Genomic DNA, 25,099 nt, shown 5'->3' with positions numbered 1-25,099 from the left:
CCACAGCGCGCACACCGCACATAGCGTGCCCACAGCGCGCGCACACCGCACACCCACAGCGCGCACACCGCACACCCACAGCGCGCGCACACCGCACACCCACAGCGCGCGCACACCGCACACCCACAGCGCGCGCACACCGCACACCCACAGCGCGCGCACACCGCACACCCACAGCGCGCGCACACCGCACACCGCATGCACTAACTTACCTCTTTAACAACATAGGCCACCAGGTTTTCCAAAGTCTTCTCTTTCAAAGATCCCTAAATAAAATCAGAGTCAGAACATGAGTCCTACAGTCTACTCTTACCCCATAACCTCCCAGGTGAGCCACTCATTCATGTGTGTGCAGAAAGCACCACTATAACCTACAGATTGATTTTATTGTAGACGGATGTGATTTATAAAACCGTTCAACATTGGATTCTGCTGCTGGATGTGGCAGAAGTAATCATTCTCTTTGGTTATAAAGATTGCTGGGACATAATCTGCTTGAATTCCTGTAGTATTCCTAAATGCTGCAGTTCACCTTTGCATCACTTGATGGCAGCATTTGATTGTGTTTCTGCATGTGTGAGAGTGAATGGGCCAGGTGTTGCTGGAGCACCGTGCACTGTGCCCGATAGTTAGACTTGTTCGTACACATTTACATTTTAAAATGTTTTGCCAGCTGCTGGAAGTGCGAGCTGATAACAGTGCAGCGAGGGTAGCAGGGCATTTGGGACCTTGGTGAACAACAGGACAAAGAGGGTATCTCCTTAATCAATGAGATTTAAGGATGGAGAAATAAACAGAGGAATGACGGAGAAGGAGGGTGAATTAGAGTCAAATTAGGTACAGAATCATAGAATAGAACCGTAGAATGGTTACAGCAGAAAGAGAAATAAATAGAGTGACAGAAGATTGGATTAAGAGAGAAAAAAAGACAAAGGAAAAGTAAGAAAAAAAAAATTAAATTTAAAATTTAACATTTTTAAAATCTAAAACAATTCACAACCTGAAGGAATGAGATTCCACACTTATAGTTGTTCACTTTCTGGGAAAGAGAGGTTGATTGGCAGTCATTAACAATTATCCCTTCATTGAAAGGGTGCTTACACTGTTAATTAGTAGACTTAATTTTCTGTCGTGAGTTCAGTGAGCAATTAATGTTCAGATACAGCAACTTCATGAAAATCACAGGGAGGTTAAGCACGAGATGCTGTTTTCGTGAAGCCAGCGGTGGAGCAGCGCAAATCGGCAAGCAACATGTGCTGATTCGCAATTCACGGAGTATCTGGCTGGTTTGTGCATTGGTAACAGTGGCACCATTCAACACCATTACTTTTTCCACAAAATCTGGCCCAATGTGTACATCAATGTGAGACTAATATATGCATCTGTGAGTGTGTGTGTGTGCGTGTGAAACAGCGTGTGTGAGCATACGTGCAAAAGTGCATGCATACGTGCACAAATGAGAGTGTGGGAGACTGTGTGTGTGTGTGTGTGTGTGTGTGTGTGTGTGTGTTTGCACACATCAGGGGAGGACAAGGGTGGGCACGGCTGTGTTGTTCTAAATAGTCCAGTAGTGGGCACTCAGTGTCTGGGCTGATGAATGAACAGCAGCCAGTTTGGGGAGAGTGCAGGGCAGCCAATGGTTCAGAACCGTAACAAGCAGCAGCCTTCAGCCTTTAGGAGAGAAGAGGTGGAAACCTGGGAAATCTCTGTCAGCAATTGTTAACAAGTCTGTCGTGTGATTTGGGGCGGGGGGGGCGGGCAAGACCGGGGACAGCATCATAAACCTGCCCAGCTATTGTGGACAGATGCTGTGGGGGTGGCCCCTCCCTCAGTGTGGACCAATGCCTCCAATTCACCAACAGCAGGTACAAGGCCATGAGTAAGTGGTGATTTGATCGAGTTTTAAGGTCCCTGTATTTAAATCAATGCCATTCATACCTGTCTCATTCAGGGAGAGGAGTCCCTGCAGTTCATGAATTCTGGTCCACACATCAACTTCACACCCACTAGATACTTAATAGAATTCAAAAGTCTATTCTTAAACCAGACTAATTACCTTATAGTGGACCCAGTCAACAGCGTCCCGCACATCCTGGAACATACTCTTGAAGGACATGAAGAGATCGCCATCTTTAAATCCTGTTTCACAGCTGTGAGCAAAGAGCATCATATCAGGCAAACTCCCCTCCAACACCAGCAAGGGAACAGTGAACGATAAGAGGAGAGAATGGACCAGCACCAGATTCCATTACTAAACCCTGGACCAGCACCAGATTCCATTACTAAACCCTGGACCAGCACCAGATTCCATTACTAAACCCTGGACCAGCACCAGATTCCATTACTAAACCCTGGACCAGCACCAGATTCCATTACTAAACCCTGGACCAGCACCAGATTCCATTACTAAACCCTGGACCAGCACCAGATTCCATTACTAAACCCTAGACCAGCACCAGATTCCATTACTAAACCCTGGACCAGCACCAGATTCCATTACTAAACCCTGGACCAGCACCAGATTCCATTACTAAACCCTGGACCAGCACCAGATTCCATTACTAAACCCTGGACCAGCACCAGATTCCATTACTAAACCCTGGACCAGCACCAGATTCCATTACTAAACCCTGGACCAGCACCAGATTCCATTACTAAACCCTGGACCAGCACCAGATTCCATTACTAAACCCTGGACCAGCACCAGATTCCATTACTAAACCCTGGACCAGCACCAGATTCCATTACTAAACCCTGGACCAGCACCAGATTCCATTACTAAACCCTGGACCAGCACCAGATTCCATTACTAAACCCTGGACCAGCACCAGATTCCATTACTAAACCCTGGACCAGCACCAGATTCCATTACTAAACCCTGGACCAGCACCAGATTCCATTACTAAACCCTGGACAACCTGCTTCATCATGGACTCCATTGAGATAGAGAGAGGCAGCCAATCACAGGTTAAAACTCTGAGGAAATGAAGCTCTGATATTTCACTCTGACCCCAATCGAACAAAGCTCCTTAAAAGCAGTCCAACCTACAGTCCACACGTACAAGTACGAGCAATTGCTTTCCGCAGACAACTGCCCTGTGTTCCCAGCAGCCCATCAGCCATGGTCACATTTGGATTGTCTGTGTGCACTGGCTCACTGGGGGTGGGGGCAGATTCCAGACAGTGAGAGACGTTTCGGGCTCTCTACCTTCAGGAGGACATTGACAGGGTTCAGAGAAGAGCAATAATGATGAGTCTGCGATTTAAGGCTCATGTTACAAGGAGACTCTCAGAACCGAACTTATTTTCATTGGAGGTAAGATTGAGGGGCATACAAGAGAGGCCTATAAATTGGTGAGAGGCACAGACACTGTATGTGTAAGCACAGAACACGAGTACAAAATTCACAAACCATAAGTGAGATTGGAGATAGGAAAGCAGGAATAAGCCATAAAACTCAAACAGCCTGTTCAACTTCAGACCACTCCGTAACTATTCTTTGAGCTTAAATTTCCAATATACAGGATCGTGTTCATTGGTCCCAATGTCAGCAATACATGGAATACTGGGTATGTGAAGGAACAGACTCGGTAAAAATCAACCAATGCTCTCATATCACACCTTCAAAAAGGAGTTGCATAAATATCTGACTGGAAATGGGGCAATTATAGGTTCTCACAGATCATGAAATACTCCAGGGGACACAATGGGCTCCATGCTACTCAGGTCGGACCAGCAGGCCAGTGATGAATGGTGAAGATGTGAGGTGGACAAATGTTTTGAAGATTTGCTCACTTACCTTTGGGGATCAGATGTGCACATATGGAGATTAAATGGGTGGGTAGAGTCTGTGATAGGGGAGAGTGTACATGGGCTGTGGGAGGAGATTAAGTGGGTGGACACATTCCATGATTAGTCCATCACAAAGTGCACAATGTAATTACACTGAGGAGTTATCTAATGTAAATACAGGAGATATCAGGGATGCGTGAATGTGAGGAGCCCTAGCACACCTAGTCAAATACAGTGCTGCATCCAGGGGTTACAGCACTGCGTCCGGGGGTTACAGTGCCAGAGATTACAGAGCTGCATCCAGTTGGTGTGGGCTTGTCCCTGTGAGCAGACAGATGCTTACCTTGTGTATCGGGAGCAGTTGGTGAAAAAATCAACCAGGCAAGCAAGCAGGTAGGTCTCTGCGGAGGGAAAGATAGCAGTGAGAAACAAACGAGAATCAGACACCCTTAGCACCTAACCGGCTGGGTTACAATAAAAAACAGCGACACCCGTCACCAAGGAACGCAAGGGGTGAAATACTGTAAGTGTCGAGCAAGCAGTGGCTCGGCAACAAGACAGGAGAAGATTTTCACAACCTTTGTCACCATGGAACAGAAACAATGAGAAAGCAGCTCGGATCAGCGACTTGTCAAAGCACCGTGCCAGAGAACACAAGACATGGGACAGCCCCCCAATCGCTAAAGGATAGCGTGTCCCTCCAGGGCACCCACATACTTCCCAACAGCGGATCAGGGTGCTGCTGACTGAAGCCTCTCAGCTGCAGTACAGTGTGTTGCAAGGGACAAATGCACGCCGACCCAAGAATGATACAGCTGTCTACCTAAAGGAAGTCTGTACCAGCGCCTGAATACAGAACTGCCATCATCTGTCTGACTGATCCAGCACTGAGCAGTTTGTGAAATATTAAACAGCAGCTGTGCCACTTTGCAGTACGTACTCCCACAAGACATAATCCGAGGGTCCAACAGGATCCTGGCATTTACCCCACAATTTCAGGGGCTGCAAGCTGGGATTGCACTGGTTTCTAATTAGGGCCACTGCTTTAAAGTGACCTGAAGTCATATTCCACTTTACCTAGGATTGCAGCATTTTTGTATGTTTTGGGGATCACATTCCATGATTCCAATCATGTTTCTTTGAAATTGCCAACCAATGACCTCAATAACTATCATATCCTCCCCCACCAGGGCAGTGATTTTGTTTCACTCCAACTGACAAAGATTACATTTCTCCCCGTTTCCCTCACCGTGTCCAACTCCTCCTCCCCTCCCCCTACATGAGAAACGAGGAACCTACCTGGCAGATTGAAGAGGGTGTTGAGGATGTAGAAACGCTCGGTATCATCCCGCTGAATAAATTTGTTTGGATACTGCTCCCTTGTTTCAGGGCTGCACGAATCACACACACGTCATGTAACATTGTTATCTGTTAGCACCAAACCACGGCCCTCCCTCACCATAGTGTGTTTTATCTACACCAGCTCAACAACCAGGCTCCTGGCTCTCTGCCTGGCACCACACACAACAGGACGTTAGCCCAGGATGGGCCATGAACAGCACGTATACAAGATGGGCAAGTAGGAACGGGCTGGGGAAACACCATCAGCTCCAGCCTTCTATTTCTGCCATTCACCCACAACATCCAGCCACTAATGCAAACTTAGGCTGCACCTCTCCCAGTCCAGAGCTCAGAATTGCTGGCTCACAGTTAAGAAATTCCTACAGCTGTAATGGCACACATTTGTGAAACAGTGTCATCACTAAGTTTATTAAATGTATTTAGTGTATCAAGACAAATATTAATTGGGGAGGGTGTGGAATGTATTTAAACCAACACATTTTATCAAGGTGTGAAATATCCTTCTGCAATCTTTTCAATTCATCAGTTGAAAAATCTCCCACGTGGCCCCCCACAAGCGAAGAGCCGGTACACCTCCAGTACCTCACCCGGGGAGTGTTAGAGACCAGCCCAGAGCCCCCCTCCACAGCAGCACACACTGCCCCTCTCACTGGGCACAGTGGACAGAGCCCTTACCCTGTCCATACACACTGCCCCTCTCACTGGGCACAGTGGACAGAGCTCTTACCCTGTCCACACACTGCCCCTCTCACTGGGGACTGTGTTTGGAGCCTGCCCTTTGATCAGGGAGTCCCTATGGTGTTTAAGATTGAGCTGTCAGCCAGGAACCTCAATACACACAGGGGGAATGACTGAGAGACCACATCCTATAAACAAAGTAGGTAGGCCCTCAGAGTATATACGTGAGAGAGAGAGGGGAAAGTATTACAGGTAAAAACCTTAGATCTAGGAAACACAGGGAGTCAGAGATAGAACACCGTGTGAACAGAGGTGAAAGCTTGAGAAACCGAAATGATGGTCAACCAGAAGGGGTTGCAAGTTTTAAATTTGCTAATCTCATTTACACTGCAATGTAGAACTGATCAGCTGACTGGGGCAGTAATAAACTAACACAAAGCACAGGCCAGTGATTACAGACTGGCCCAGCCTGCCACAGGAAGTTAGATCAAAGCTTACGGTACAGCACGCACTCTATCACAGGAGGAACCAACAGACACTCGTCACACTCACCCCTTCATGAAGTTGAACCCATGGGCACAGACCAAGATGTTCCCGTAGGCATCGACCTTCAGCAAGTTCCCGTATGATGTGTCAAAAATTAGGCCCCTGCGCAATTAATAGCAAAACAAACTTTTTCAATATTCACAGTGTTGCACTGTCTAAAGTCTATCACCACACACTGATGCAACCAATCACCCAAGGAAAATGAGCCATTACCTTGTTTAGTTACCTTATTCAACACCCTGTTTATAGTTCTAGACAGTTTGGTGAATGCTCCTAGTGAGTGGAGCATCAAAGACTCCACTAACCTTCCATATCCACAGGGGAAATGGTTTTGTTCCTAAATCAGGTGCCTGTCCCTTTAAGAGCATTGCCATGTCTTCTTATAGCTTCCATTCTCACATTTGTCCCTCCCTAAAATACAGTCACACTTCAGCTAGCTGAAGGGTACAGTGCTGGACTGGCAGCCCAGAGGTCACGAGTTCAAATCCCACCATGGGAAGTTGTGAAATTGAATTTATTATTCATGGTAAAAGTGACCATGAAACTGCCGGAATGTGTGTTACCTGTGTCACATGGGCCCTCATGACTGACCTGGCAGAATCACAAGGTAATGACTGCAAACAATGCTCTCCGTGCTGAGATTCCTACAGTACTTTACCTCCTCTATAACACTTGACATTTTAAACAGTATGCTGAACTTACCTGCACTGCCCACATCCCGAGAACAAATAAAAAGCCTGTACTGCACACTTTCAATATCTGGTTAACACTGTGCTGCACAGACTGCTCTTTCGGTCAGTGAGATTTTTTCTTTTATAAATCTACAGAACTCTCTCCTCCTGATAGCCAGTAATTACCCCTCCCTCCCTTTCTCCCACTCATGCTCCTACCTGGTAGGGAAAATGGGATCATAGACAAAGTTGCATAGCTCCTGAGGATACCCGATGGAGATCAAGCGTTCGACGGTCAGATCAAAGCCCAGAGCCTCATATTCCGGAGACTTGTACACTGGGTCAAAGAGAGAAGAATGTTTAAGGAGCTTCTGCACAGCCACAATCGCCAGATGTGAAGCGCGTGTACCATACAGCTACAATTGCCAGATGTGAAGCGCGTGTACCATACAGCTACAATCGCCAGATGTGAAGCGCGTGTACCATACAGCTACAATTGCCAGATGTGAAACGCGTGTACCATACAGCTACAATTGCCAGATGTGAAGCGCGTGTACCATACAGCTACAATTGCCAGATGTGAAGCGCGTGTACCATACAGCTACAATTGCCAGATGTGAAGCGCGTGTACCATACAGCTACAATTGCCAAATGTGAAGCGCGTGTAAATACAGCTACAATTGCCAGATGTGAAGCACATGTACCATACAGCTGCCATTGCCAGATATGAAGCACACGTACCGTACAGTTAAAATCACCAGATGTGACGCGCATGCACTGTAGTTACAATCGGCAGATGTGAAGCACCTGTACCGTAGTTACAATCAGCAGATGTGAAGTGCATGTACAGTACAGCTGCAATCGCCAGATGTGAAGGGGATGGATCGTACAAATGCAAACACAAATCCAACAGACTGCACAGAAGCACTGACACCAGCCCCAGTGCACACACAGTTATTCACACTAGCTATCCCTCATGGTGGGATTCGGTACTGCACATTGGTACTCTACAATGATCTCCAGGACTTTGGAATAATTGCGCTAGCCCAGACCACAGAAGTGGTGATTCTGCCTCTGTACGGGTGGGTGCTTTGGGATTCATGTTGTATTAAACAGTACAGAGCTGGGTGGTTTCTCCAATATAAACAGACACAGATATCACATTCAAGGTATTGCCCCATAACTAAAGCCTAAAATGTGCAAGATACTGGCAATATAACTCAGTGTGTCTTGAACCCGGGTACCAGGGAAACTGAGCAAGATCCCATTTTCACCTGTACCGCCCAATAGCTTAACAACATCCACAAAAACAAGAGGGGAAAAACAAACAGAGAATATTACCGGCACGCAGTTGGTGGGTGAATCCCATCACTCGCACCTCCTAACAGTTAGCCCTCAAAGCAGATGGCCTTCCAGCTCGCTCTCAGTCAGAGGAGGTGTGTGGTACAAGGCACGGTACCGTAAACAAGGTATCGCCTGAAGCAGACACTCTTCCAAGGGACCAGCATCTCTCTGGTGAGATGTGGATCTGTCCCATGACATGAATATCATAGCACCATGTAAAGGGATTTATTTTACTGTCAGTGGTGAGGGGTCCAGTGGCAGTAAGCAGGCAGGATGAAGAGTTGCTGACAATGTTCGAGTGCGTTCCAACCGGCCCAGCATGGCAAAAAGCCAAAGCGCACGACAGCCCAGTCATGGGGTCCCAGGAACAGGGGGACTGCTCATTCTGGCCAGACAGTGGAGTTCCAAGAACAGGGGACTGCCGACCAAAGGCAAAGACAACCTATTTTAAGTTTGTGAGGATAAAGTCTCCTTTAGTTCATTAGTGACTCCAACAACACTCAAGAAGCTCAACACCATCCAAGACAAAGCAGCCTGCTTGATTGGCACCCCATCCACCACCCTAAACATTCACTCCCTTCACCACCAGCGCATTGTGGCTGCAGTGTGTACCATCCACAGGATGCACTGCAGCAACTCGCCAAGGCTTCTTCGACAGCACCTCCCAAATCCGCCACCTCTACCACCTAGAAGGACAAGGGCAGCAGGTACATGGGAACAACACCACCTGCACGTTCCCCTCCAAGTCACACACCATCCTGACTTGGAAATATATCGCCGTTCCTTCATCGTCACTGGGTCAAAATCCTGGAACTCCCTTCCTAACAGCACTGTGGGAGAACTTTCACCACACGGACTGCAGCGGTTCAAGAAGGCGGCTCACCACCACCTTCTCAAGGGCAATTAGGGATGGGCAATAAATGCTGGCCTCGCCAGCGACGCCCACATCCCATGAACGAATAAAAAAAAGGCAGGAGCAAGGGGCTGCCGGCAACACCATCGTATCCACTGCTGCTGATGTATTTCAAACATTTCAGCGTACAAAGAAAAATTAGAAACACCAAGAACACGGAGCGACATTGCAGATAGACATTAGCCATTGGCGGAACGCGTGACGGACTGCGAATATGCACACCACGATTTACTGTTTGACCACAATAAATGGAGAGAGCACAGGCTAGGCAGAAAACAGACCAACGGGACGCTGACCGATACAAAGAAAGACAAACTTGCATTTATATAGTGCCTTTCAAAACATCAGGATGACCCAAAGCACTTCACAGCCAATGAAGTACTTCTGAAGTGCAGTCACTGTTATAATGTAGGGAGCGTGGCAACCAATTTGTGCACAGCAAGATCCCACAAACAGCAATTTGATAATGACCAGATCATCTGTCTTAGTGATGTTAATTGAGGGATAAATATTGGCCAGGATACCAGAAAATCAGCAGGTTATTTAACCATGGTGCTGGACTCATTTGATATCCACAGACACACATTCCAACAGGAACCAGGCGAGGGAATGCTGCAGAAACACGGTCTGGGTGGGATGACACAGCTGCAGTAAATTTTTTTTGTCTGAGTGAAAATTAAGAGCCAGAATTCTGAAGCTAGTGTTGCTGTGCGACAGTGTGTGCTGGGAATAGTGGAGTCAATCGGACCCTCAGTGTTAAGATTAAGGGGTGATCTAATTGAAAAGTTTGAAATGAACTATTTCCTCTGGTGGGGGGAGTCCAGAACAAGGGGGCATAACCTTAAAATTAGAGCTAGGCCATTCAGGGGTGGTGTCAGGAAGCACTTCTTCACACAAAGGAGAGTGGAAATCTGGAACTCTCTCCCCCAAAAAGCTGTTGAGGCTGGGGGTCAATTGAAAATTTCAAAACTGAGATTGGTAGATTTTGTTAGGCGAGGGTATTAAGGGTTACTGAACCGAGACAGGTAAATGCAGTTAAGATACAGAACCTATGTCCTTATGTTCCAGCCCAGACATGAATGAGTTAAGACTTCAGTGGGCAGAGACTCAGGAGAGCAACGCCACCAGTGACCAATCCAAGGGGCTGAGACACAAATCACATCTACATGTACATCACACAAAGCCCCATTCATACTTTGGCTTGCTTTATGTTTGGGAGTGGAGGGGGTGCTTAGGCCCCTTTACAGCCTCACTACACTGTCCCAAGGGTCAGGATGTGGATCAAATTGATTACACAGGCTAGGTTTCCACACATTCACAGCTGTGTCCAAACCATCTGGGAATGGATCTGGCTGTTCCCATGGACATGACTTATTGCATAATGGGTTCCAGCAGCCTGGAAACAGTCCCAGGCTCGTAGAGAGCAGAGTAGACCCGTACAGCACCATCAGGCCTGTGCAACATTTACAGAAAGGTTGCTTCATTTCTTCGATTTAGATTTGCCCAGTGCGACACTACAATCATAGTCCAGAGGGCATGAGAGCGGTGTCAAGGCCTCGCCAACCCCACTGGTAGGCATGAGCAAAACCCAAGGCATTACCTTCTGGGGAAGCACCTACCCCTCAGTCCCTCCACATCCAGAAAATCCCTTCAACTACTGCGTGTATTTGGAGTGGGGGGGGGGGGGGCGGCGCGCACACAGCGTGCGTGGGGGGGGCGGCGCGCACACAGCGTGCGTGGGGGGGGCGGCGCGCGCACAGCGTGTATGGGGGGGGCGGTTTTACACTACGTATATGGGGGATGAGGTCTGTATACTGCGTGTGTGGGGGAGGAGGTCTGTATACTGCATGTGTGGGGGGAGGTCTGTATACTGCGTGTATGGGGGAGGAGGTCTGTATACTGCGTGTGTGGGGGAGGAGGTCTGTATACTGCGTGTATGGGGGAGGAGGTCTGTATACTGCGTGTGTGGGGGAGGAGGTCTGTATACTGCGTGTGTGGGGGAGGAGGTCTGTATACTGCGTGTATGGGGGAGGAGGTTTGTATACTGCGTGTGTGGGGGGAGGTTTGTATACTGCGTGTGTGGGGGGAGGTTTGTATACTGCGTGTGTGGGGGGAGGTTTGTATACTGCGTGTGTGGGGGGAGGTTTGTATACTGCGTGTATGGGGGAGGAGCTCTGTATACTGCGTGTGTGGGGGGAGGTTTGTATACTGCGTGTGTGGGGGGAGGTTTGTATACTGCGTGTGTGGGGGGAGGTTTGTATACTGCGTGTGTGGGGGAGGAGGTTTGTATACTGTGTGTATGGGGGGAGGTTTGTATACTGCGTGTGTGGGGGAGGAGGTTTGTATACTGCGTGTGTGGGGGAGGAGGTTTGTATACTGCGTGTGTGGGGGAGGAGGTCTGTATACTGCGTGTATGGGGGGAGGTTTGTATACTGCGTGTATGGGGGAGGAGGTCTGTATACTGCGTGTGTGGGGGAGGAGGTTTGTATACTGCGTGTGTGGGGGAGGAGGTTTGTATACTGCGTGTGTGGGGGAGGAGGTTTGTATACTGCGTGTATGGGGGGAGGTTTGTATACTGCGTGTATGGGGGAGGAGGTTTGTATACTGCGTGTGTGGGGGGAGGTTTGTATACTGCGTGTGTGGGGGGAGGTTTGTATACTGCGTGTATGGGGGGAGGTTTGTATACTGCGTGTATGGGGGGAGATTTGTATACTGCGTGTGTGGGGGGAGGTTTGTATACTGCGTGTATGGGGGAGGAGGTTTGTATACTGCGTGTATGGGGGGAGATTTGTATACTGCGTGTATGGGGGGAGGTTTGTATACTGCGTGTGTGGGGGGAGGTTTGTATACTGCGTGTATGGGGGAGGAGGTTTGTATACTGCGTGTGTGGGGGGAGGTTTGTATACTGAGTGTGTGGGGGGAGGTTTGTATACTGCGTGTGTGGGGGGGGAGGTTTGTATACTGCGTGTATGGGGGGAGGTTTGTATACTGCGTGTATGGGGGGAGATTTGTATACTGCGTGTATGGGGGGAGGTTTGTATACTGCGTGTATGGGGGGAGGTATGTATACTGCGTGTATGGGGGGAGGTTTGTATACTGCGTGTGTGGGGGAGGTTTGTATACTGAGTGTGTGGGGGGAGGTTTGTATACTGCGTATATGGGGGAGGTTTGTATACTGCGTGTATGGGGGGAGGTTTGTATACTGCGTGTATGGGGGGAGGTTTGTATACTGCGTGTGTCGGGGGAGGTTTGTATACTGCGTATGTGGGGGGAGGTTTGTATACTGCGTGTGTGGGGGGAGGTTTGTATACTGCGTGTATGGGGGGAGGTTTGTATACTGCGTGTATGGGGGGAGGTTTGTATACTGCGTGTGTGGGGGAGGTTTGTATACTGAGTGTGTGGGGGGAGGTTTGTATACTGCGTGTATGGGGGGAGGTTTGTATACTGCGTATATGGGGGAGGTTTGTATACTGCGTGTATGGGGGGAGGTTTGTATGCTTAGTGTGTGGGCGGAGGTTTGTATACTGCGTATATGGGGGAGGTTTGTATACTGCGTGTATGGGGGAGGAGGTTTGTATACTGCGTGTATGGGGGGAGATTTGTATACTGCGTGTATGGGGGGAGATTTGTATACTGCGTGTATGGGGGGAGGTTTGTATACTGCGTGTATGGGGGGAGGTTTGTATACTGCGTGTATGGGGGGAGGTTTGTATACTGCGTGTATGGGGGGAGGTTTGTATACTGCGTGTATGTGGGGGGAGGTTTGTATACTGCGTGTATGTGGGGGGAGGTTTGTATACTGCGTGTATGGGGGGAGGTTTGTATACTGCGTGTGTGGGGGGAGGTTTGTATACTGCGTGTGTGGGGGGAGGTTTGTATACTGCGTGTATGGGGGGAGGTTTGTATACTGCGTGTGTGGGGGGAGGTTTGTATACTGCGTGTATGGGGGGAGGTTTGTATACTGCGTGTATGGGGGGAGGTTTGTATACTGCGTGTATGGGGGGAGGTTTGTATACTGCGTATATGGGGGGAGGTTTGTATACTGCGTGTGTGGGGGGAGGTTTGTATACTGCGTGTGTGGGGGAGGTTTGTATACTGCGTGTGTGGGGGGAGGTTTGTATACTGCGTGTGTGGGGGGAGGTTTGTATACTGCGTGTGTGGGGGGAGGTTTGTATACTGCGTGTGTGGGGGAGGTTTGTATACTGAGTGTGTGGGGGGAGGTTTGTATACTGCGTGTGTGGGGGAGGTTTGTATACTGCGTGTGTGGGGGAGGTTTGTATACTGAGTGTATGGGGGGAGGTTTGTATACTGCGTATGTGGGGGGAGGTTTGTATACTGCGTGTATGGGGGAGGTTTGTATACTGCGTATATGGGGGAGGTTTGTATACTGCGTGTATGGGGGGAGGTTTGTATACTGCGTGTATGGGGGGAGGTTTGTATACTGCGTATATGGGGGGGGAGGTTTGTATACTGCGTGTATGGGGGGAGGTTTGTATACTGCGTGTATGGGGGGAGGTTTGTATACTGCGTGTATGGGGGAGGTTTGTATACTGCGTGTATGGGGGGAGGTTTGTATACTGCGTATATGGGGGAGGTTTGTATACTGCGTGTATGGGGGGAGGTTTGTATACTGCGTGTATGGGGGGAGGTTTGTATACTGCGTGTGTGGGGGGAGGTTTGTATACTGCGTGTATGGGGGGAGGTTTGTATACTGCGTGTGTGGGGGAGGTTTGTATACTGAGTGTCTGGGGGGAGGTTTGTATACTGCGTGTATGGGGGGAGGTTTGTATACTGCGTGTATGGGGGGAGGTTTGTATACTGCGTATATGGGGGAAGTTTGTATACTGCGTATATGGGGGGGGGGGAGGTTTGTATACTGCGTGTATGGGGGTGGAGGTTTGTATACTGCGTGTATGGGGGGGGAGGTTTGTATACTGCGTGTATGGGGGGAGGTTTGTATACTGCGTGTGTGGGGGGAGGTTTGTATACTGCGTGTGTGGGGGGAGGTTTGTATACTGCGTGTATGGGGGAGGTTTGTATACTGCGTGTATGGGGGGAGGTTTGTATACTGCGTGTGTGGGGGGAGGTTTGTATACTGCGTGTATGGGGGGAGGTTTGTATACTGCGTGTGTGGGGGGAGGTTTGTATACTGCGTGTATGGGGGAGGTTTGTATACTGCGTGTATGGGGGGAGGTTTGTATACTGCGTGTATGGGGGGAGGTTTGTATACTGCGTATATGGGGGAGGTTTGTATACTGCGTGTATGGGGGGAGGTTTGTATACTGCGTGTATGGGGGGAGGTTTGTATACTGCGTGTATGGGGGGAGGTTTGTATACTGCGTGTATGGGGGGAGGTTTGTATACTGCGTGTATGGGGGAACGTTTGTATACTGCGTGTGTGGGGGGAGGTTTGTATGCTGCGTATGTGGGAGGAGGTTTGTATACTGCGTGTGTGGGGGTAGGTTTGTATACTGCGTGTATGGGGGAGGTTTGTATACTGCGTGTATGGGGGGAGGTTTGTATACTGCGTGTGTGGGGGGAGGTTTGTATACTGCGTGTATGGGGGGAGGTTTGTATACTGCGTATATGGGGGGAGGTTTGTATACTGCGTGTATGGGGGTGGAGGTTTGTATACTGCGTGTATGGGGGGGGAGGTTTGTATACTGCGTGTATGGGGGGAGGTTTGTATACTGCGTGTGTGGGGGGAGGTTTGTATACTGCGTGTGTGGGGGGAGGTTTGTATACTGCGTGTATGGGGGAGGTTTGTATACTGCGTGTATGGGGGGAGGTTTGTATACTGCGTGTGTGGGGGGAGGTTTGTATACTGCGTGTATGGGGGGAGGTTTGTATACTGCGTGTGTGGGGGGAGGTTTGTATACTGCGTGTATGGGGGAGGTTTGTATACTGCGTGTATGGGGGGAGGTTTGTATACTGCGTGTATGGGGGGAGGTTTGTATACTGCGTATATGGGGGAGGTTTGTATACTGCGTGTATGGGGGGAGGTTTGTATACTGCGTGTATGGGGGGAGGTTTGTATACTGCGTGTATGGGGGGAGGTTTGTATACTGCGTGTATGGGGGGAGGTTTGTATACTGCGTGTATGGGGGAACGTTTGTATACTGCGTGTGTGGGGGGAGGTTTGTATGCTGCGTATGTGGGAGGAGGTTTGTATACTGCGTGTGTGGGGGTAGGTTTGTATACTGTGTGTATGGGGGAGGTTTGTATACTGCGTGTATGGGGGGAGGTTTGTATACTGCGTGTGTGGGGGGAGGTTTGTATACTGCGTGTATGGGGGGAGGTTTGTATACTGCGTATATGGGGGGAGGTTTGTATACTGCGTATATGTGGGAGGTTTGTATACTGTGTGTGTGGGGGGAGGTTTGTATATGGTTCGTATGAATTGCGGGGGGGGGGACTATTTTGTGCTTTTGGGTTCTGAATTAATTGACCAATGGGAGTTTGATTTACCAGAGTCTCAGTGAGGATCACATGTCCTGGGATTTTTGAATTAGCCAAAAATCACAAATGCTGTGTGAACCACGAGCACCGGCAACACTGAACCACCAATCCCTTTGTGTAATCATTTTGTGTTTCATGGTTATTTACAATTCCTTTTTAAATTATTTGCAGCCACTTACTGTCGTAGTTTGCCCGACTCAAATAGATTTTATACTCCAGACCTTGGGCAGGGAGACCAGAATAGATAGGCTTGCAGTCTTGGCAGAGCTAGCTAATGCACACGTCATCTCTATAGATAAACAGAGGTCATGTCTGTCAGACATCAGTTTGTTGATTCAGGAATATAGTCCAACAGCCACGTCTTATCTCCCTCATGACAGTCTCCAAGAATCAAATCGAAGTACCATTACAGGCACCAGCTTAGCAGGCTCGGGGCAGGAGCAGCCTTAAAGGATTTAAATTCCAAGAGCAGGAAACATTCCAGGCTCCAAACCTTTTTGCACAAAGGACTCCACAATCTACCTCCCATATAAACACCCGGCAGGCAGGCAGGCAGGCAGCCACTTCATGGTACCAGTCAACACCAAAGCTGAAACGTTGGGAGCTCATCTATTAATAAAAGCAGCAAGAACTCAGTGAGATACTCATGTAACACACAGAACATTATGAAACGGGGAATGCAGGATGTGGTGCACTGCTTCAGGGGCAGGGCTACAGGTAAAAGTTAGAAACATAGAAAGGTTACAGCACGGAAGGAGGCCATTCAGCCCATCGAGTCTGCGCTGGCTCTATGCAAGAGCAACCGAGCTAGTCCCACTCCCCCCGCCCTTTCCCCATAGCCCTGCAAACTTTTTCCTTCCAAGTAATTATCCAGTTCACTTTTGAAGGCCATGATTGAATCTGCCTCCACCACCACCCATGACAGTGCATTCCAGATCCTAACCACTCGCTGTGTAAAAAAGCTTTTCCTCATGTCACCTTTGGTTCTCTTGCCAATCACCTTAAATCGATGTCCTCTGCTCCTTGACCCTTAGAAACATAGAAAATAGGAGCAAGAGTAGGCCGTTCGGCCCTTCAGGCCTGCTCCGCCATTCAAAATGATCATGGCTGATCGTCTAACTCAGTACCCTGTTCCCGCTTTTTCCCCATATCCCTTGATCCCTTTAGCATTAAGAAATATATCTATCTCCTTCTTGAATACATCTAATGACTTGGCCTCCACTACCTTCTGTGGTAGAGAATTCCACAGATTCACCACCCTCTGAGTGAAGAAATTTCTCCTCATCTCGGTTCTAAATGGCATACCCCGTATCCTGAGACTGTGACCCCTGGTTCTGGACTCCCCAGCCATCGGGAACATCCTCCCTGCATCTAGTCTGTCTAGTCCTGTGATAATTTTATATGTTTCGATGAGATCACCTCTCATTCTTCTAAACTCTAGTGAATATAGGCCTAGTCGACCCAATCTCTCCTCATACGTCAGTCCCGCCAACCCAGGAATCAGTCTGGTAAACCTTCATTGCACTCCCTCCATGGCAAGGACATCCTTCCTCAGATAAGGAGACCAAAACCGCACACAATACTCCAGATGTGGTCTCACCAAGGCCCCGTACAACTGCAGTAAGACATCCCTGCTCCTGTACTCAAATCCTCTTACAATGAAGGCCAACATACCATTCGCCTTCCTAACTGCTTGCTGCACCTGAATGCTCACTTTCAGCGACTGGTGTACAAGGACACCCAAGTCTCGTTGCACCTCCCCTTTTCCCAATCTATCACCATTCAGATAATAATCTGTCTTTCTGTTTTTACAACCAAAGTGAATAACCTCACATTTATCCACGTCATACTGCATCTGCCATGTTCTTGCCCACTCACCCAACTTGTCTAAGGAACAAAATTCTGACTGTAAGGGACCTACATTTGTCTTCACTAACCTTTTTCTCTTGACATATTTATAGAAGCTTTTACAGTCAGTTTTTATGTTCCCTGTTAGTTTATTCTCATACTCTATTTTTCCCCTCTTAATCAATCTCTTTGTCCTCCTTTGCTGAATTCTGAACGGCTCCCAATCCTCAGGTTTGCCGCTTTATCTGGCAATTTTATATATTCCGCCAATGGGAACAGTTTCTCTCTATCTACTCTGTCTAGACCCATGATTTTAAATACCTCCATCAAATCTCCTCTCAACTATCTCTGTTCCAAGGAGAACAACCCCAGCTTCTCCAGTCTATCCATGTAACTAAAGTCCCTCATCCCTGGAATCATTCCAGTAAATCTCTTCTGCACCCTTTCTAAGGTCTTCACATCTTTCCTAAAGTGCAGTGCCTAGAACTGGACACAATACTCCAGTTGTGGCCGAACCAGTAAGGTTCATCATGACTTCCATACTTTTGTACTCTATAAGCATAAGCATAAGAGATAGGAGCAGGAGTAGGCCATTTGGGCCCCTCGAGCCTGCTCCGCCATTTAATGAGATCATGGCTGATCTGATTTTTACCTCAACTCCACTTTCCTGCCCTTTCCCCATATCCTTTGACTCCCTTGCTGATCAAAAATTTGTCTAACTCAGCCTTGAATGTATTCAATGACTCAGCCTCCACAGCTTTTTGGGGTAAAGAATTCCAAACATTCATGACCCTCTGGGAGAAGAAATTCCTCCTCATTTCCGTCTTAAATGGGCAACCCCTTATTCTGAGACTATGCCCCCCAGTTTTAGATTCCCCCATGAGGGGTAACATCCTCTCAGCATCTACCCTATCGAGTCCCCTCAGAATCTTGTATGTTTCAATAAGATCTCCTCTCATTCTTCTAAACTCCAATGAGTACAGACCCAACCTGTTCAATCTTTCCTCATAAGACAACCCTTCCATACCCGGAATCAACTTAGTGAACCTTCTCTGAACTGCGTCCAATGCAAGTATGTCCTTCCTTAAATAAGGGCACTAGAACTGTACACAGTACTCCAGGTGTGGTCTCATCAGCACCCTGTACAGTTGTAGCATGACTTCCCTGCTTTTATACTCCATCCCCCTAGAAATAAAGGCCAATATTCCGTTTGCCTTCCGGATTACCTGCTGCACCTGTATGTTGACTTTTTGTGTTCCATGTACGAGGACACTCAGATCCCTCTGTACCGCAGCATTTTGTAGTATTTCTCCATTCAAATAATATTTTGCTTTTTTATTTTTCCTCCCAAAGTGGATGACTTCACATTTTCCCACATTATATTCCATCTGCCAAATTTTTGCCCATTCGCTTAACCTGTCAATATCCCTTTGCAGACACTTTGGGCCCGATTTTAGCAGGCCTGCGGGTTCCCGGCGGGTGGTCCATCGGGCGCGTGGAAAACGCGGACGGCTAAATGAGTGCGCCCCCCGCGCGATCGCGGGATAATTGATGCCATTAAGCCATGGTTACGGGTTCTCCGCTCCCCAGCTGCGCGCCGGCGGCCTGCGCATGCGCATTGACGTTCGCGCGATGGTGGAGCTCTATTTAAAGGGGCAGTCCACCAAAGCCCCTCCAGCTGCAAACAAGAGGCAGCACACCATGGAGCACCCCAGGGGTAAGGCTGCACCACGGTTTTCGGATCTCGCGCTCCAGCTGCTGCTGGAGGGTGTGAGGAGGAGGAGGGACACGCTGTTCCCGAGTGACGGACGGAAGTGCCCTGGCTCCGCCACCAGGAAGGCATGGGTAGAGGTGGCGGCGGAGGTCAGCAGCAGGGCCAACACCACAAGGACATGGGTGCAGTGTAGAAAGCGATTCAATGACCTCACTCGGTCCGGCAAAGTGAGTACACCAACGCACCTTCCCACAACCCGTCTCCAACATCACGCCAAACACCTCACAACCCCTTCTGCACAGCCACCACAGCGCTCCCGCAGCAATCCTCACAGCCACTCAACTACCATCCTCACCGTGCCTGCATGTACCCACCGTCCCTGTCCCCACTTGAACACTACCACACATCCCAATCCCCATGCAATGGGATGAGCATGTGGCACACGCATCCTCCCATCCATCTGCCCCACGCTCAACCCACCCACACCGATGCTTGATGCGTCTCACAATGCAATCTGCACTCACTCACGCATCTGTGTTTTGCCTTGATAGGAGAAGAGATGCAAGAACGCCAGAGAAAGGGCACGCACCGGATCGGGCCCGCCACACCTGCTGGTACTGACGGACGCAGAGGTGGAGGCGTTGGATATCAGCCGCACGCTACATTGCCTCTCCGTGGCGGATGGCGAGGCTGGGGCTGCAGAAACGGCCTGTAAGGGAAAGCTGACACTCAGCACTCATGATCGCGAATGACCTTAGCATCACCTGGCATCTGCCGCACCGCAACGTTTGTGCACATGCCTGATATTGCCCTCTGTTCTCTTGCAGGGCCGTCTGCGAGCGCTGTGTGTGAGGAGGGCGATTCCTCAGAGGACATGCCGGTCTCTGAGGGTGCATCGTCACATATGAGCCAACCATCCACCAGCGCAGAGACACGCACCTCGATGGGTCCCCCTCGCCAACTAGTTGGGGTTGCACATGGTGAGTCACCGCGCACGTGTGAGCATGAGCAGACCCTGGTGGCAGGGGCAGCCGCGGAGGGTCCACGTCGGTGGGAGCACTCTTCTCCAGGCTCTGCTCAGCCGGACCCAGATGCTGAACCCAGGGGGCCACCAGTCAAAAGGAGAGTCGTCGAGGGGCACCAGCACATTGCCGAGGTACTGGGAGAGGTGCCACGCGCATTGTCCACAATCGCGCAGGTGATGGAGGAGTCCAACTCCTGCACGCGGGCTTTGGTGTCGCAGGTACAGGAGGGTATCGGCGACATAGTGTCGCGGGTAGGTGCGGGAACGTCTGCGGTGGAGGACAGGCTAGCCTCCCTCGAGCGTCACGCACAGCTCAACATCGAGTCCATGCAGGCCCTGACAACGGCTGTTCGGATTCAGGGTGAGCAACATTCCGCCGCCATAAACAGGCTGACGGATACACTAGGGGTGGCCTTGCAAGGCCTCACACATGCCATCCAAACTGTCGTCCAGCAGGGTGGAAGGGGTGATGTGGGCCGAGGCCATGAGAGGGATGATGGTGAACGGGGACATGGAAGCGGGGACGCTACTCAAGGTGCCCCCACGTCTCACCCGTTGCCCCCCTCTCAACCAGTACCCGCAATGGTGCATCCTCTCCAGGTGGCCGAGTCTGCCCCTGCACAGGTGCAGGTGGAGCAGTCTGTGGAGGTGTCCTCACGGGCACCGAAACCCAGGGGGCGTCGGCCCAAAGCATCTACCCGGTCAAGGCGAGAACACGAGCAACCTGCCACTACCTCTGCTGGAGCCACAGGGGTAGCACCACGTAGGGGTTCCCGTAAACGTAAGCCAAGGGTGTTATAAGCACAAAGGGAATGCACCAGGGTGTCTGTCAATTTGTAATGTTTTTGTTTATTGTCGTTCACTAAGTACAGAGTAAACACAATTGTTCTCACCACTCCTGCCACCTCTCGTCCATTCTTCTGCGGCTTGTGCAATAGGTCTCTTCCGTGCGGGCCATCATGACGACGAACACCTGGTCCCGCCCATTGGGCACACTACAGTGGGTGCAGGAGTACTGGCACCACTCTTCTGTGGAGGGGGCTGGTATGGCCCCTCGTCTGTGCACGTGATGAGATGTGAACGTCTCAGACTGTCTGATCCTAGGAGAACCGTTGACGTATGAGTGCCTCCCTGGCCTGGCGAGCATCCCGGTGAGCCGGTGTTCGGCCCATGGGTCGTTCCTCATCCTCGCGCTCGTCCTCCTCCTCCCCCTCCTCCTCCTCCACCTCCTCCTCCTCATCGTCGTCCTCAATGTGGGTGGCGGGTGTGGATGGGGCCTCCTCCAGCGGCACCCCTCTCTGTTTGGCCATGTTGTGCAAGGCACAGCAGACAACTATAATTCGTCCCACTCTGAGTGGCGTGTATTGGAGCGCTCCCCCAGAACAATCAAGGCACCTGAAGCGCATCTTGAGCAGCCCTATGGCCTACTCAATTGCAGACCTGGTTGCAATGTGGCTGTCATTGTATCGACGCTGCGGCTCGGTGATGGGGTTCCTCAGAGGCGTCATAAGCCACGTGTGCAGGGGATACCCCTTGTCGCCGAGGAGCCAGCCGTTGCCGGTGTTGGGTGCGTGGAAGAGAGGCGGGACGGTGGACTCCCTGAGGACGAAGGCATCGTGGCAGCTGCCGGGGTATCTGGCGCACATGTGTAGGAATCTCTGGCGGTGGTCACAGATGAGCTGGGCGTTCATGGAGTGATACCCCTTCCTGTTGATGAACAGCCCTGGCTCATGTGGAGGTGCCCGTATTGCTATGTAGGTGCAGTCGATTACACCCTGCACCCGTGGGAAGCCAGCCACAGCATGGAAACCAACCGCCCTCTCCATCTGGCTGCGCTCATCCATGGCGAAGTTGATGTAGTGCGAGGCCCTGCAGAACAACCCATCGGTGACCTGCCTTATGCATTTGTGTGCAGAGGACTGACAGACCCCGGTGATGTCCCCGCTGGCACCCTGGAAGGATCCGGAGGCGAAGAAGTTGAGGGCAGTGGTGACTTTGACGGCGACGGGTAAGAAGATGCTGCTTGGTCCATCCGGGAGCAGCTCGTCATTAAGGAGGCTGCAGATGTCGGCGACTACCTGGCGAGTGACTCTGAGCCTCTGTATGTACTGCTCCTCGGAGAGGTCCATGAAGCTGAGCCTCGGTCTGTAGACCCTGTGCGGAGGGTAGTGCCTCCTGTGACGCATCTCTCTCTGCTGTTGCCCTCCCTTCTGCTGTGCAGGTGGATGTGCCACAGCACCGTGTTGGGGGGCTCCACGTCGCTGAGGCGGACGGCGTGGACTGCGAGGCTGCTGGGGCTAGTGATGCTGTTCGTCCTCAGAGGATGTCGAGGCGGCCCCCATCTGGCAGGTGTAGGTCTGAGGGGTTGTGCACGGTAGGTAGGTGTTTCCTCGCACTGGGGCTGCGGTTCCATGTCGGTGTATCTTCTGGCTTGGAGGAGGGTGGTGGAGGGCAGGCATTGCCCTATGTTACGGAGTGGACTCCTGCGTTGGTGAAGGGTCTGCCCCCCCCCCACCCTGTGGAGTGCACCTTGGCAGCTGCCACAGGCTGCTGGCTGCAACACGTCCGTTTGGAGTGAGAGTGTTTCCCCCAGTATGTGAAACAGTCTCAGTTCAACGTAAAATCCCACACTTCCTAATAAGACAGCTGAATCAGGTCATTTAATGACCTGAAATAGCTAGATAAATACTGTCAAGTGGCATCCCGCTGGCTTTAATTGCCTGCGGGATTCCCACCAGCGGGGGCTGCGCACGCACCCCCGCACGTCAGCGCGGAACCCAGAAGTGGGCAGGATCCGGTCCCGCTCCGGGATTTCGCGATTTTCGGGGCCCCCCCCGCCGAGAACGCACCCGATAGTGGGTGCTAAAATCGGGCCCTTTGTGTCCTCATCGCAACTTGCTTTTCCACCTATCTTTGTATCATCAGCAAATTTGGCCACAAGACACTCTGTTCCTTCATCCAAGTCATTGATATATATTGTAAATAGTTGAGGCCCCAGCACTGAGCCCTGCGGCACCCCACGAGTTACAGATTGCCATTTTGAAAATGACCCTTTTATCCCGACTCTTTGTTTTCTGTCAGTTAGCCAATCCTCTATCCATACCAGTACACCATGAGTTCTTATCTTGTGCAGTAATCTTTTATGTGGCACCTTATCGAATGCCTTTTGGAAATCCAAATATACTGCATCCGTTGGTTCCCCTTTATCCACCCTGCCTGTTACTTCCTCAAAGAACTCTAATAAATTTGTCAGACATTATTTCCCTTCATAAAACCATGTTGACTCTCCTTGATTGTATTATGAGTCTCCAAATGTCCTGCTACTACTTCCTTAATATTGGATTCTAGCATTTTCCCAATGACAGATGTTAGGCTAACTGGTCTATAGTTACCTGCTTTCTGGCTCACTCCCTTCTTGAATAGGGGTGTTATGTTTGCGGTTTTCCAATCCACTGGGACCTTTCCAGAATCGAGTGAATTCTGGAAGATTACAACCAGTGCATCCACTATCTCTGTAGCCACTTCCTTTAAGACCCTCTGATGCAAGCCATCAGGTCCAGGGGACTTGTCAGCCTTTAGACCCATTAGTTTACCGAGTACTTTTTCTCTAGTGATAGTGATTGTTTTTAGTTCCTCCCTCCCCTTTGCCCCTTGTTTTTCTACTATTATTGGTATGTTATTTGTGTCTTCTACTGTGAAGACAGATACAAAATACCTGTTCAATTCCTCTGCCATTTCCTTGTTTTCCATTATTATTTCCCCAGTCTCATCCTCGAAGGGACCAATGTTTACTTTAGCTACCCTCTTCCTTTTTATATACTTGTAGAAGCTTTTACTGTCAGTTTTTAGATTTCTTGCTAGTTTACTCTCATAATATATTTTCTCCCTCTTTATTATTCTTTTAGTCATCCTTTGCTGGTTTTTAAAGTTTTCCCAATCTTCAGGCATACCAGTAATCTTTGCCATGTTGTATGCTTTTTCTTTTAACCTGATACCATCCTTGACTTCCTTAGTTAGCCATGGTTGGTTCACCCTTTTTGTGGAGTCTTTCCTCCTCGCAGGGATATATTTTTGTTGTGAGTCATAAAATATCTTTTTAAATGCCTCTATTTATAAAGCCCATGATCCCGTATGCTTTTTTTTAAACCGTTTTCTCAACCTGCCCTGCCACCTTCAACGATTTATGCACATATACTCCCAGATCTCTCTGTTCCTATACCCCTTTTAGAATTATGCCCTCTAGTTTATATTGCCTCTCCTCGTTCTTCCTACCGAAATGTATCACTTCGCATTTTTCTGCGTTAAATTTCATCTGCCACATGTCCGCCCATGCCACCAGCCTGTCTATATCCTCTTGAAGTCTAACACTGTCCTCCTCACTGTTTACTACACTTCCAAGTTTTGTGTCATCTGCAAAATTTGAATTGGTGCCCTGTACATCCAAGTCATTAATACATATCAAGAAAAGCAGTGGTCCTAGTACCGACCCCTGGGGAACACCACTGTACACCTCCCTCCAATCTGAAAAACAACCGTTCACCACTGCTCTCTGTTTCCTGTTCCTTCGCCAATTCTGGATCCATGTTGCTACTGCCCCCTTTATTCCATGGGCCACAATCTTGATGATAAGCCTACCGTGTGGAACTTTATCAAAAGCCTTTTGAAAGTCCACATACACCACATCAACTGCATTGCCCTCATCTACTCTCTCTGTTACCTCATCAAAAAACTATCAGGTTAGTTAAACA

At 49.7% G+C, this 25,099-nt stretch overlaps 1 protein-coding gene across 5 annotated transcripts in view; it reads right to left on the bottom strand.

Moving 5' to 3' along the window:
* LOC137339899 (cytosolic purine 5'-nucleotidase) overlaps positions 1-25,099 on the bottom strand; it is a 143,761-nt gene that overhangs the window by 52,396 nt on the left and 66,266 nt on the right. For 4 of the 5 annotated variants that reach the window (XM_068001947.1, XM_068001948.1, XM_068001945.1 and 1 more), the window contains exons 4-9: positions 7,269-7,386; positions 6,385-6,480; positions 5,092-5,183; positions 4,136-4,193; positions 2,057-2,150; positions 213-266 (exon numbers count right to left, since the gene is read on the bottom strand). In XM_068001947.1, coding sequence (XP_067858048.1) covers positions 213-266; positions 2,057-2,150; positions 4,136-4,193; positions 5,092-5,183; positions 6,385-6,480; positions 7,269-7,386 — 512 coding nt within the window. Of the gene's footprint in view, positions 1-212; positions 267-2,056; positions 2,151-4,135; positions 4,194-5,091; positions 5,184-6,384; positions 6,481-7,268; positions 7,387-15,944; positions 16,044-25,099 lie in introns of those variants that run through there. The other variant, XM_068001950.1, reaches the window with a different exon arrangement.

Source organism: Heptranchias perlo, chromosome 21 (assembly GCF_035084215.1).
Source record: "Heptranchias perlo isolate sHepPer1 chromosome 21, sHepPer1.hap1, whole genome shotgun sequence".
NCBI lineage: Eukaryota > Metazoa > Chordata > Chondrichthyes > Hexanchiformes > Hexanchidae > Heptranchias > Heptranchias perlo.
Note: the sequence above shows the minus strand (reverse complement) of the source record. Positions and strands in the feature narration are given on the sequence as shown.